This window comes from Elephas maximus, chromosome 7, assembly GCF_024166365.1.
Source record: "Elephas maximus indicus isolate mEleMax1 chromosome 7, mEleMax1 primary haplotype, whole genome shotgun sequence".
Lineage (NCBI taxonomy): Eukaryota > Metazoa > Chordata > Mammalia > Proboscidea > Elephantidae > Elephas > Elephas maximus.
The window spans coordinates 46,067,411-46,081,199 of NC_064825.1; the positions used below are offsets into that span (position 1 = coordinate 46,067,411).

Genomic DNA, 13,789 nt, shown 5'->3' on the forward strand with positions numbered 1-13,789 from the left:
TTCCCACCCTCTGACTAGAAGTACTCCCAAGCAGCAAAATGGCTAAAGGGTGGGCAGCATTAGGAGGAGGAGAGAAGGAAAAGCAAGGAGCACGGTTAATTCATAAATGGAATAATGTGCCCCTGAATAATTGAGAGCTTCAATTTTGAAATAAATACAAGAAAAAGCCTGAAATAATAATAACCTATTTGCATACCTGTAACTTGGTCTTTCACCCAAATATAAGGATAAATTCATTCTTGGAAGGGGAAAAAAGGAAAAGGAGACTAAATAAATGTTATCCTTTAAGTATGAAACTGATGCATCAACTTACAACCCACAATACTGTTCCAATGCTTCTAAGGTACTAAGTTTGTTTCTAAGTGCCTCTGAGAGCAAACTATTGTTAATTACTTGATTATCTAGCATATAAGTTTCCTGTTACCAGTTCTCAAATTAAAATCTAAGCTCAGTTATTACTTTTAGGGCACCCCAAATCTAAAGTTTAGAACACATTAAAGAAGGAACACATTAATATTTTAATCTTTCAACCATGTTAACCTGACAACTAAATACTAAATGTCTCTCATGGAAATTTTCCAAATTTCTATGGTGCATACCTAACACTGAAAAACCACAAAATTGCAGGATAAATAGCTAAACCTTCAAACTAGGCAGTTAAAAAGGTAGCACCCCATTTTGTAAGTTAGGTAAAATGAGGGACAGTGAAGCACAACATTCAGCTAATGGATCTTTGGAAGTCAATTCAAATACCGCCAATTGGTTTAAATGTACTGTTTATTACATTACGGAAACATACCGAATTTTTCCCTTTAGTTTCATTTCACATTAAAACAAATAAAAAGTAACTGAATTACACTACAACAAATTTTATGAATCATTTCCATCATCTTGCATTAGTATTTAAAGGATAATTTCTGTTCCTTTCTAGTTTTAAGGAGCCCTGGTGGTATGCTGGTTAAAGGGCTCGGCTGCTAACTAAAAGGTTGGGGGTTCAAACCCACCAGCCGCTGCATGGGAGAAAGATGTGGCAGTTTGCTTCCCTAAAGATTTACAGCCTTAGAAACCCTACGGGGCACTCTACTTTGTCTTATAGGCTCACTATGAGTCAGAAATGACTTGACAGCAATGGGTTTGGTTTGGGCTTGGTTCTATTCTTTAGGAGGCACTGTCTTCAGGCATACTCTATTAATGCTTGATCCCTACACTCAGTCCTCCACCATCCTCCACCCCACCTGTCAAACAGTTAAAATGATCTGAAAATAATTTGATAAGACTTCTTTATCATTTTATTTTGTTGGGTTTTTAAAGTTAAAATACATTACATTCACAGTTCTTTTCTGAATCTCAAAATACATGAAGTGATTAGTCAGATATCAAAAAATTTATAATGCCTATTTATAAAGCAATATACATATCAAATACCATTACAAACAACCTCTAAGTGGCTGTCAAATTTGGGGGGGCACACTACTTTGTTATTGAACTTTGCTTCAAATAAGTGAATCATCTGCTAAACTGTGGTGGTCTTTAGTTATACAAAGGTTTCCCTGTAACAGGATTTGACCTGAATATTTAAAGCGTGCCTAACCAAATGCAAAAACATAACCAACTGAATAATCAGTTAACACACTATGGTCAGGATCCCTGAGTTTAGAAATATGACTAGTAAGATAACAGACTCAGGAATCTGCTACACAATAGGAAGACTTTCAAAACTATGTTATACTATGTCATAAAAAAATCAGGGGTGGTATGACTAATGGCTTACTTATGTGCAATTGTTGTTAACCGTTCATCGTTTACTGCTCTCCGAACTTCAGCACGGTGGCGTTCTGTTGAGATGCTATGAAAAAAAATAGCCATTATAGAACTCTGCCAAGCAGGCAGCTCTTTTCTATACTTTTATTAATGTCTACATCAACAGTTTGCTTTGGGGGAGCATAGGGGACAAGACTGATTTGTGAAAAGATATACACAGGGGCCTCATATATATCTTCAAATGCTTAAAGTCATAGAAAAGGATTCATACTGATTCTGTGTAACTGCAGAGAGAGTTAGTTGCAAATTAGAAATCACAGGAAGACAAATTCAACTTGATATCAAGGCAGGAATTCCAAAACTCAGAACTGTCACACCACAGACAAGATTAGCAAAGTCTTTTGTTACCTACATAAATATGCAAACCAAAGCTAGGTGACCTCCTAATCATGGTTTCTGAGGATCCGGGCTCTCAGAAGAGTTTTCTAAGGTCCTTTCTAAAGCTTAAGATTCTATAATTTTAAGTTCAGTAAACATAATAAAGAAATAAGAGCGGCAAAACAGTCTGTTTACTGTGGTTATATTCTATTAATATCCCTTATTACACAACACTTCAGGTATGCGTCTTCCACATTATACGTTACCAATAGGGTAAAAATGTGCTTACACTGATCCTCATCTAACAAATGGAAAGTTAATACTGAACTAGTAAGAAAAGGCTATGTCTATTCCATTCATAAATATTCAATGAAATGAAAACTACTCTTCAAATTATAATCTTTATTGCTTAAGCTAAATCTGTACCATGGACCAAAACATTTTGGAGCTGGAAAGCAGTTTAGAAGGAAACATAAACAACAAACAAAAACTATAAACTGTTAAATGTGAAGACAAGATATTAATGTTAATTAAACAAACATAGGAAGAACCTCTTCCATATTTTACTTATAAAAAGAATAAGACAAAATAATTCTAAATGTAGAAATTCAGTTAAAACAGAACATTTTCTGATGAAGCTCAAGATTTTAGACTGGATCAAGATAAAGTGTTGAGGAACCCCTTCACTAGAATTTTTTAATGGGTTCAAGTGTCACTCTAGTGGGAAGCTGAAGGAAGAGACTATGCTTATGGATATGACCGTCTAATCACCACCCACTTACATAAAACTGAGACGGCACCTTCCTTGCACTCTGTGCTTCCCCTCAACAGATACCACTTTAGATCTTCATATCCAGTTGCTGCCAGCTCTCCTTTCCTTCACCCCTGTCAAAAAAGTGCTTCCCTTTTCTAGGTGGCCCAAATCTAAAAACAAGTTGCCTTAAACCTTTTCTGATTGGACTTCAGAATAAATGTTAAAGTTATACAATTTTCTAAATTTTCTGTAACAGATCACATAACTGGGAAGGGATCTCAAAGCACCCACAATTTGAACACTTCTGTTCTTCAACTTAATTTCAGTTACTAAAATGAGTAGTAATGAAACCCCTCAAAATGAAATTTCTAGAATCACATCTCACAAACTTTTATGAAAATTTACCTAAGAACTTTTGAGAGTTCTCCAAGAAGATCTTTCTTTTCCTTGGTGAGATCCCCCTGTGCCCGAAGGGCACTGATAACTCCAGCATATGCCTCCAATTCTGGAAGAAGAAAATTTTATTTCATCAAGATAGGCCTTCAGTATTTTACTACTATGGCATCATAGAGCAAAACTGCAGGGCAAGACACTGAAAAATCAACTGTAAATATTTTTTAATTCCTTTCAGACAGTTTATCTAAAAAGAGATCAAAATGTGGGTTTTACAATTTTATAATTTTATATCATTTTGTTTTTTACTGACACATGGAAGTCATGTATGTAAAATGTTTAGGTAGAAAAATCTAATAGTGAACATTTGGTCTCATATGTTATTACTTGAGAACACATAACTCCAGTGCTACCAACAACTGGGAACAGGCTCCAAGTGATGCAAAAAGGCTGCTTAAGATAAGCTTTTAGCATTACTGAAAGGTACCTTCACTGGTCAATCCTTCAAATAATTCCTTAGCTCTGCCTAAGAACTCAAACTATATTCTAACTCTCTCTTGGGGTAGTTGTCAAAAAGAATACAGTGCAACTGAAAAAATACTGGAATGAGAGTCAAGTAACCAGACTCTGGCTCCAGCATTGCCACTTACTAGTTGTGTGACCTTGGGCAAATCCTTTCTCATCTCTGAATCTGTTTCCTTATCCAGAAGGAACTTCTAAGGTACCTTCCAGATCTAAGATCCTCTGCTCTATAAAAAAATAATCAGTTGCCATTGAGTCAATTCTAACTCAGGGCAACCCCATCTGTCAGAGTAGGCCTGTGCTCCACACGGTTTTCAATGGCTGATTTTTTTTGGAACTAGATTGCCAGGCCTTTCTTCTGAGGCAGCTCTTGGTGATTCAAACAAAAAACCAAAACCACTGCCATCAAGTTGATTCTGACTCACAGAGGCCATGAAATGCTCTTACAGCAACCAGGACATAATATGCTAAATCTTAATGCTGGACCGTCTCATTTCACTATCTTTCCACAAATACAACCATTATGAAATAAAAAGGTCAGTCCCTAGTACTGGTTAAAATATATAACCATAAAGTCCCTAATGGTCCTAATGAATTACGCATGTCTCCCAATGTAGTCCTCCTGTGTACTACCTTTGTGTAGTCCCCTCCCACATTGACTCTGGGCTTGGCATGTGACTTGCTTTGGCCAGCGGAGCATCAGCAAACACAATGTAAGCAGAAGCTTACCAAGCATTTGCACTACTACCAAGCTGTGAAGACACCCAGGATGAAACACCATGTGGAGAGAGGCCCAGTCATTTCAGCTAAACCCAGTCCTCATCTATGCTATCAGCTGAATACAGCCATATGAGAGAGCTCGGGCAAGACAAGCAACCCACAGAAGCGTGAAAAAAAAATAAAATGGTTGTTGTCTGAAACCATTACCACTATGAGACACATACATCTACGCAAAATAAAATGATGGGAAATAATGTCCGGACTACAGTTACCTCCAAACTCAGTTCAAGTTCCTATAGAGTATTCGCTATTTGTCCATGTCTGACAACACAAACGATAATAAATATTACCCAAATAATGAATGCACGCATGCATGGTTAAAAACCCATTGCCACCGAGTCCACTCCGACTGTCCAAGGATGTAAATCTCTAGAGAAGGAGACTGCCACATTTTTTTCCCACAGAGCAGCTGGTGGGTTTGAACTCCCAACCTTTCATTCAGAAGCTGAGTGCTTAAGCACCGCACCGCATGCATGCTAGGTACTACATACACAATCAACTAGCAGCATCATCCAGTTCATATTATTCACATTTCTAACTGGCAAAAGAAAGCTTTATATACAAGAGTGAGCTCACTATGTTAAATACAAATGCCTGGTCCAAGTGAATTGCCCCATGTGTAACCATCTGCATGTTCAATCTGTGCTAGGTACTACATAGACATTTCCTGAGTTCTCTACTTAAGTGCAAGGCTCTGCTGCTCTGGAGTAGTGGAAGAAACAGTTCCAGGGAGCACATATTTCAGCTTTTATCAGGGCACGTGGGAGAGTTCAGAAAGGCACCACGGATAACCAACTAAGAAATCACTATACTCTAAAGGTTTATGCTCTGTTTATGGAATATTTTATTCAACAAATCAGTACTAAGTCCCTGTTATATAAGCCAGACAGTGCGCTAAGTCCTGCCATCAAGGAGTTAACTCTAGGATGAAACTACAGTGAAACAAGTAATCAGACAATTACGATTCAGTTTACAATACAGTGGAAATGCACAAAGGAGAAATGCATCTAGTCTGGAGGCATAAGCTTTAATCAGAAAAAGAACTATGCTCCAGGCAGGCGGGGGAAAAAATGCAAATGTTCAAAAGGAATAGAGGGAGTGAAGGAAATGCTTCATATAGACAACTCCCAGTAAGAGTCAGTGACTATGACCGGTTTGCACTAGGGGAGTCCATACTTGGATAATCACTGATTCAAGTCAAACGCCTAACTGAACATTACTAGCACAAGGTACCATGGAGGATATTTTATCAACAAAGTTCCTATCCTCAAGGTGATTAAAACTCAATAAGGGACCTAAGAAATATATAACTATTATAAAGATTGGTTCGCACATGTAAGAGAATAGAAAAGGATAAAAATAAAAAAGCAGTTTGGGGCCAGACTGAGAAAAGCCTTTAATTCCAGCCTAAAAAGTTTCTATTTGATAGGGCTCAGTAATTGATTGACTATAGGAGTGAGAGAAGGGAAGGAGTCAGGTTTTACAGTTTGCAAGGTATTCAGGAGAATGGCAATGACACAAAAAGAAATGGAGAGGTCAGGGAGAGGAAAGTAGTTTAAAGAAAAAGTCCATTTGGCCTGTGGAATTTATGGTGATGGAGACACTATTTCAAAGAAAACGTAATTAACTAAAGAAATGTGATAAACATTTCTTGCATTTCAAGTCTAACTAAAAAGAGCATATACAAAAGTAAGATGTGGCAACCTCACACAAAGCTACACAACCCAAGGCATTTCCTCCCCTTCTCCAGAAATGCACTCTTTGTAAAGAAGCCTTACTAGCTTCCCACCCTACATATTTATTGATGCCCATTTTGACGGGTATCCTCAGATCCTGATACATCTCGAACTTAGTTGAATTGCTGGTACTATCTTGGTCGGTATCCAATTTTAGAGTTAACTGTAATGACACAAAGGAGCCCTGGTGGCACTGTGGGTAAAGTGCTGGCTGCTAAGCAAAAGGTCAGCAGTTTGAACCTGCCAGCCACTCCAAGGGAGAATTGTGTGGCAGTCTGCTTCACTAAAGATTTATAGCTTTGGAAACCCCGTAAGGCAGTTCTACTCTGTCCTATAGAGTCACTGTGCATCATAATCAACTCAACAGCAAAGGGTTTGGGTTTTTTTTTTTTTTGAAATGACACTAAACTATAATGAAATAATAAACACATGCAAACACCTCAGAAAATAAGAGTTGCTGAGCTATTTTTACAAAGCCCTCAACCCATTCCATTTAAACAAATTTTATACTGTAGTCCATAAAGCGCCATGTTAGAGTTACAGCTCAGAAATGGTCACCTAAAACAGGGTAGTAGAGAAGCAGATCAGAAGGAAGGAAGCATTTATCTATCCCTGGTATATTCTTTTCTTTGTGTTTTTGGAATATTCAGCACATCAGAAACAAATTCTCTACCTCAATTTATCTTTAATTAAGTAAAATTTAAGTGATTTTGACTCAGCATATCTTGGGTAGAAATGCAAATTCTCAGCAGGGGTTCCAACCAGAATGAAGCGGTTCAAAGCTTTGGTTGAAGGCATTTCAAAGGTTTCATTGTTATGATAATAAGCCAACAGGTGAAGAAGAAGTCTTTCTACAATTCACTCACCTCCTAAAGTGAAGGCTCACTGCACATTACATTTCCCTGTAGGATAGCTTTGTTTTGTTTTGTTTCATTTTAATAGACACAGCTCCCCAGCAGCATTACTCACACGGCTCTGATTTAAAATTATGGGTATACTGATTTAAAATTATGGGTATACGTAGACTTAAGGAGCCCTGGTGGTACTATAGCTAAGAACTTGGCTGCTAACCAAAAGGTCAGCAGTTCAAATCCACCAGCCACTCCTTGGAAATCCTATGGGGTAGTTCTACTCTGTCCTATAGAGTCGCTAAGAGTCAGAATTGACTTGATGGCAACTGGTTTGGTTTCTTGGTTAGACCTAAAGACTACCATTTTTATATTTAAACATTATCTTTTGATTCAAGGCCCTGGAAGCCCAGAAACCTCAGTCCAATTTGCTATATTGTGATCTATCCTTCTGCAATTATTTCAGCTATGAAATAAATATGAGTCCAATTTTATAATCAGCAACTGAGTTACAGCAATTGCATGTAATTGTGTAGAAAACCATCCTCGCATTAGTATTAAAATTTTGGACATGAGGTAAAACAATATAAAGGAATAATTGCCAAAAAAAGGCTTTCTAGACAATACTAAAACACAATGCTAAGAAGTAGTTTAAGAGAAATCCTTACAGTGACCTGAAGGGAAATAAAAAGGGCAAAAGTTATTAGTAGGCAGGGCCACAGCAACTATGATTTTAACTTATACATAGGAATTCCCAACAAAACTTCTTTTGAAGAAAAGGTTCAGCTGCAAATAAATAGATGTCTGAAAGCATCTGATTTAAAACATTACACTCTGATGTCAGCCACTGTGATAGGCCCTTTACACACAGTTAATCCACACAACAAACTAATGAGGCAGATATTACTATCCTTCTTTTCAAAAGTGTCAGCAGATTTAGGGAGATGAAACAACTCATCCTTGATCACATAGGTCATTAGTAACAGGACTAAGACCCCAGATCTGTCTGAATTCAAGACCCACAATTTCCCTACACTGGTATACCTTCAAAACCATGGATATCTATTCATATCCACTGCTAAAATATTTAATGTTTGTTTTCAAATTATTCATTTACTGGACACCTACAATGTGCTAGCCCTAGGACAGAGCAGTAAATAAGACAAACAAGGTCCTTTTCTTGGAATTTACAGTCTCAAACCAGGGTCCTCATTTAAATCACAGATTTGAGTAGCTCTCTTCCCAATTTTCCCAAGGATTGTGCATAACTATAACACCATTCTAGATACATGGGGGAAGCCCTGATGGCACAGTGGTTAAGCATTTGGCTGCTTACCCAAAGGTCAGCAGTTTGAAGCCGCGAGCCACTCTATGGGAGAAAGATGTGGCAGTCTGCTTCTGTAAAGATTATAGCCTTGGAAGCCCTATGGAACAGTTCTACTCTGCCGTACTCCACTCTGGCAATGGGTTTGGTTTTCGGTTTAGATACATGGGGAGACGTTAATTCAGTACATACAATGGGTACCTTAGCATTAGGACTTAAATTCTGGTTGAAAAATGCTGCTCTCAGGCGGGGAAAAAAAAAAAAAAAAACCCCGCTGCCATCGAGTCAATTCTGACTCATCATAGCAACCCTGTAAGACAGAGTAGAACTGCCCCATAGGATTTCCAGGGAACACCTAGTGTATTCGAACTGCTGACCTTTTGGTTAGCAGCCGAACTTTTAACCACTATGCCACCGGAGTTTCCATCAGGGAAAAACCCACTGAACCCACTGCCATTGAGTCGATTCCGACTCACAGCGACCCTATAGGACAGAGTAGAACTGCCCCATAGAGTTTCCAAGGAGCGCCTGGTGGATCTGAACTGCCAACCTCTTGGTTAGCAGCTGTAGCACTTAACCACTACACCACCAGACACTAAATAAGTAATTACAAGAATAAAGTATGTTTTATTACTGATAACCTGTTGCCACTGAGTCAATCCCGACTCAGAGCAACCCTATGATACAGAGTAGTAGAACTGCCCCATAAGGTTTCTAAGCAGCTGCTCATGGATTTGAACTTTTGGTTGCAGCCAAGCTCTTAACCACTACGCCACCACAGCTCCTTATAACTGACAGTAAGATATAATTTGGGGAAGTCAGCATAGTTTACATTTAGAATTCAGAAATAGTGTATAACTCACGCATACATCCATGAAGGAAATATAGTATGATCGTTAAGAGTAGACTAAAGCGAGGCTGGAATTATACTTCTTGGGTTCAAATTCTGACTCCACTACTTACTAGCAGCTTTACCTCCGGCTCTAAAGCTTCAGTTTCCTCACAGGTAAGATGGTGACCAAAAAAGTCTATTTTTTAGGTTTGAGTGAGGATTAAATGAGTTGTTGAATGTCAAGGGCTCCTATCAGCCCAATACCCCTCAATAACTCTTAGCTACTACTATTATTACTACTATGATTTATGCACCAATTATGTACAAAGCACTGTGGTAGGAGAAATAGCAATGAGTGAGACAGGGGCTATACCTTCAAGGAATTTCTAACCTAGTATGAGGTGCAACATCTATGCAAATAGCCATGACCCAAAGCAGAAAGGGAAAAGTATCACAGAAAGGTGTAAAACATCAAAAATTAAAATCATACCCAATTTTCGAAGAATCCTTTTGCATTCATCCCTGCTGAGATCCAAAAGGGTTGGCCACACAACAGGCATTGCTGCTTCCTTTTGGTAGCCCCAGAGAGCTTGTCTTCCCTGCCAAAAAGAAAAAAAAGAAATCAAATTACTAAGGCACGTTCAAAAGGCCACTCACCTTGTGTTCGACAGGCTAAGAAGTAAAACCAAGAAGATATCCCACAACCCTTTTTTAATACCACACTTTTCAACTTCTGAAAAATGAAGAATTAACCATTTGAGAACTTAATATGCCAGCCTATGACAGTGGAAAGAGCACAGGATTTAGGGTTGGACACATCTAGGTTCCAGTTCCAGCTTTTAGACTTACTGGTGTTGTGATACTGGGTAAATTAGCCTCTCTGAATCTTGAAACTTACACATTTGCTAAACAGAGATAATACCACTTAGTTTGTTAGGAGGATTAAAGAGCAGGGGCTAAAAAGAAAAAAATTTTTTTTTTATTTTAATAAATAGGTGCTACTATCTGTGTAACATTAAGCAAGTTGTTTGATTTCTCCAGGTCTGTTTCCTCACGAGTTACGTAAGACAAAGTACAGATAGCTCTTAGATCATTTCCTGGGTAAATGTAACTTAATAAAGAACTCTCTCTTCAAGCCTTAACAATAAAATATAAATTTGGACCCTGTAGTCGTTAAACAACCATTTACCAAGTTTACTACTGGTATCCCAGGAACTGATTTCGTACTGAAAACTCCCTGGTTTAGAGGATAAAAAACTCTGGGCACTTGGACAATACTTGCTTAGCTCATAGTAAAACCGCGGAAAATATTTCTTAAATAGATCAATGGATGGTTGAGGCAGTGAGTGTGTAAAACGAATGAATGAACGAGCCCGCTGTCTAGCCTAGGAATCACACACCGAGCCGAAATAACTAACTTGCTATACATCTCGTTCCAGGCGCTGAGGCTGCTAACTCCAACTCTTCGCCCCGATTTGAGCCCCCCTCCCCCTTCTTCCCATAGTCCTCTCAGTTCAGAACCAACCCAGAGCAAGGAGAACTGAACTGCGCGCCCCACTCGGCAAGATGACATAAAGAAAAGGGGTGGGTAGGAGGAAGAAGGGGCAGAGCCAAAGGAATCCGCTCCCTCCACAGGCCAGTCCCCGCCTCCCGACAGGATCTCGGAGGCGGCCGGCGACCGCCCGAATCAGGCACACGTCACGGCATCCCGAGGCGTCCCCGCCAGCGGACCCCACCACCGGGCCACACCGCTTCGGAAACCTGGGCAGTAGATGCCGGAGCCCGCCCAGGGAACGGAGATCTAGTGTAATCTTTACCCCACTCAAGTGTCAAGGAGGCAACCCGCCCCGCCCCCTCCCTAAACACGCACTCTTTCACAGCACCACAACAAGAGCAGCCCGCCCACCCTCCGCACCGGGGCTTCTCAGCGCCCGCCCCAATGTCAAGCCCACGACCGAAGACCCTCGGGGCCAGGAGCCAGTGTCAGGGGCCCCGGCCGGCGTCCGTGCCTCCCTCCCTCCTCAGCGGAAAGGACAACGGAGAGAGATTAGGCGCGCGGACAGCCAGCCAGATGAGCCGAGACTCACCGGGAGGCTCCCAAAGCTGGACCCCAAGGACTCCAGCACCAGGCCTGCCAGAGACCCCCTTAGCCCACATCGGGGAGCACCGCGATCCCGTTATGAGACAACGGGGGATGGGGCAAAGCGCCCCAAACCGGGCTCCGAATGCTTGGTCTGGAGCTCCTCTAGCCTGGCTAGGCTGCCAGCTCTTCCCAGGACCCTGCCTGAGAGTCACCTACCTGCCCGGCCTTTCGGCGCTCATCTAAAAGGCTCCTCCGCCAAGACTAGGGGACACCAGGAATTGGGTTTGTTTGCGGTACCTCTGAGGGGGCAAGATGGCGACAGGTATCAAGGCGCAGGCGCACCCACGCGCTGCCAGTCGGGAGGTGTAGTTCGCCTTTCCCGCCTTTCGGAGAATAGACACCAAAAGGCCTCCATTCTTCTTGGCCCCCTTTTCCTCTGCGTTACGAAAGGAAAAAAGAGACATCGCGAGGGGTGCTGGGAGTTGTGGTCCGAACCCAGGCTCTCTCCTCTTTTGCTCCGGGTTTGCTGTCTCACGCGCAAGGAAGGCTGGGATTGTAGTTTCTTTGGCTTCACCTACATACCCTCTTCTCTCTGGCTTCGCGCGCCTCTCCTCGGGAGTTGCTGTCTCCCAGCCAATCGGCTGCGCTCTCTGCTACGTGTGGCGTCACACGTAGCGGTCGAAATGGCGTCAGTGGCTGGGTCCGAGGATTTGCTGCGACCTTTACGCTAGGGGAAGTTAGGGATGATGGGAAAGTAGCTTTGTCCCTGATGCGGCGTTGAGGATTAGAAATGGATTTCTCACAATCATGGGAGCAATTATCAGCGGCCGCCGGCCTCCCAAACGACAACTCAGAGATAATCCACGTTACGGGTACGGACATAGTGGACATCGCAGGTGCCTCTACCCACTCTGGGGGCTGCGGAGTTGCATGTAGACAAGGGGAACCAACAGGTCAGGCTGCGATTTGGGTTATAGTCAGTCTTTCTCGACTTTGGGTTGCTCCACATGTGAAGCGAGAATGGTGATTATCTCGTGCTATATCTGTCAAAGGCAAGAAGCAGAAGGGGTTTACTTGAGCCCCTACGACGTGGTAGGTGCACCTTCAGCCTTTCTTATTTAATCTTACAACAATTTTGTGAAGAAGGTATTTTACAAGTGAGAAAAGGATCCCACTGTAAACTTACTCGCGACCGTAAAATCGAAGCCAGTACCTGGTATTCTTGAAGATTCAGTCCTCTTTAAATTTTGTATTTTGGGTAGCAACATGGGATCCGGCTAGAAATGCTCAAGTCAGAGGGTCTTTTTATATGTATTCTGCTATTACCAGACATACTTTCCTTCTCTGAAAAATGTGCTTAATACTACCCTATGGTGATGTTGTAAGACACAATGTAGATAAAAGTTGTGAACCACCGTACAAACGTGTCAGGCTGTTCTTGAATGGAGCTGTAGGTTAGGAAGAGAAAATAAGTAACAGCATTTAACTTTCCTACTACTTTTTACCTATTAGCTAAAACTACTGTCCAAGGTCCAGGGAAATAATTGTTGAAATCTAAGCCTGCCCCTTCAGAAAATCGTACAGTGGGGCAAATTAACCTTCAGGATCTCCCTCCACTCGTTCCCTGACCTTGGAGTGCATTCTCTTCCATGTGTTTCCCACTAAGTTGGGATACCACCTGCTTTCAGGCCAAATGTTTAAGAACCCTTGAAAAGATGATACATGAAACCTTAATAGAAGATTTTGCAATTTTAACATCCATTGTTTGATCTGAGCCTTACAGCATCTCAATGGAGCAGGTATAATTAAGGTCCCTCAGACTGTGGATCAGAAAATATATACATACTCAGGAATTCACCCAGAGTCATTTGTACCCGAGGTTTTTTGACCTCCAAGAGTACTTTACAACAAATTTCAAAATGCCACGTTGTTGTTAGGTGCTGTCAAGTCAATTCCGACTCAGCAACAACAGAACAAAACTGCCTAGTCCTGTGCCATCTTCACAGTCTTGTTATGCTTGAGCCCGTCGATGCAGTCACTGTGTCAATCCATCTTGTTGAGGGTCTTCTTTTTTTTGCTGACCTTCTAATTTACCCAGCATGATGTCCTTCAGGGACTGGTCCCTCCTGATAACATGTCCAAAGTATGTGATACGGAGTCTTGTTTTCAAGAAGCATTCTCGCTATACTTCTTCCAAAACAGATTTGTTGGTTCTTTTGGCAATCCATGGTATATTCAGTATTCTTCACCGGTACCATAACTCAAAGGCTTCAATTCTTCCATATTATGCATTGTCCAGCTTTCACGTGCATATGAAGCAATTACAAATATGGCTTGGGTCAGGCGCACCTTAGTCCTTAAAGTGACATCTTTACTTT

The 13,789-nt window shown here is 41.1% G+C and overlaps 1 protein-coding gene across 11 annotated transcripts in view; it reads right to left on the minus strand.

Annotated features, from left to right (window-relative positions):
* Positions 1-11,735, minus strand: part of EMSY (EMSY transcriptional repressor, BRCA2 interacting) — a 107,494-nt gene extending 95,759 nt beyond the window's left edge. For 8 of the 11 annotated variants that reach the window (XM_049889770.1, XM_049889769.1, XM_049889763.1 and 5 more), the window contains exons 1-5: positions 11,628-11,735; positions 9,819-9,927; positions 3,299-3,398; positions 1,772-1,846; positions 197-238 (exon numbers count right to left, since the gene is read on the minus strand). In XM_049889770.1, the coding sequence (XP_049745727.1) occupies positions 197-238; positions 1,772-1,846; positions 3,299-3,398; positions 9,819-9,888 (287 nt within the window). In that variant the 5' untranslated portion in view covers positions 9,889-9,927; positions 11,628-11,735. The remainder of the gene's footprint in view (positions 1-196; positions 239-1,771; positions 1,847-3,298; positions 3,399-9,818; positions 9,928-11,627) is intronic. The other 3 variants (XM_049889767.1, XM_049889765.1, XM_049889768.1) reach the window with 2 other exon arrangements.
* Positions 11,736-13,789: the final 2,054 nt, after the last annotated feature.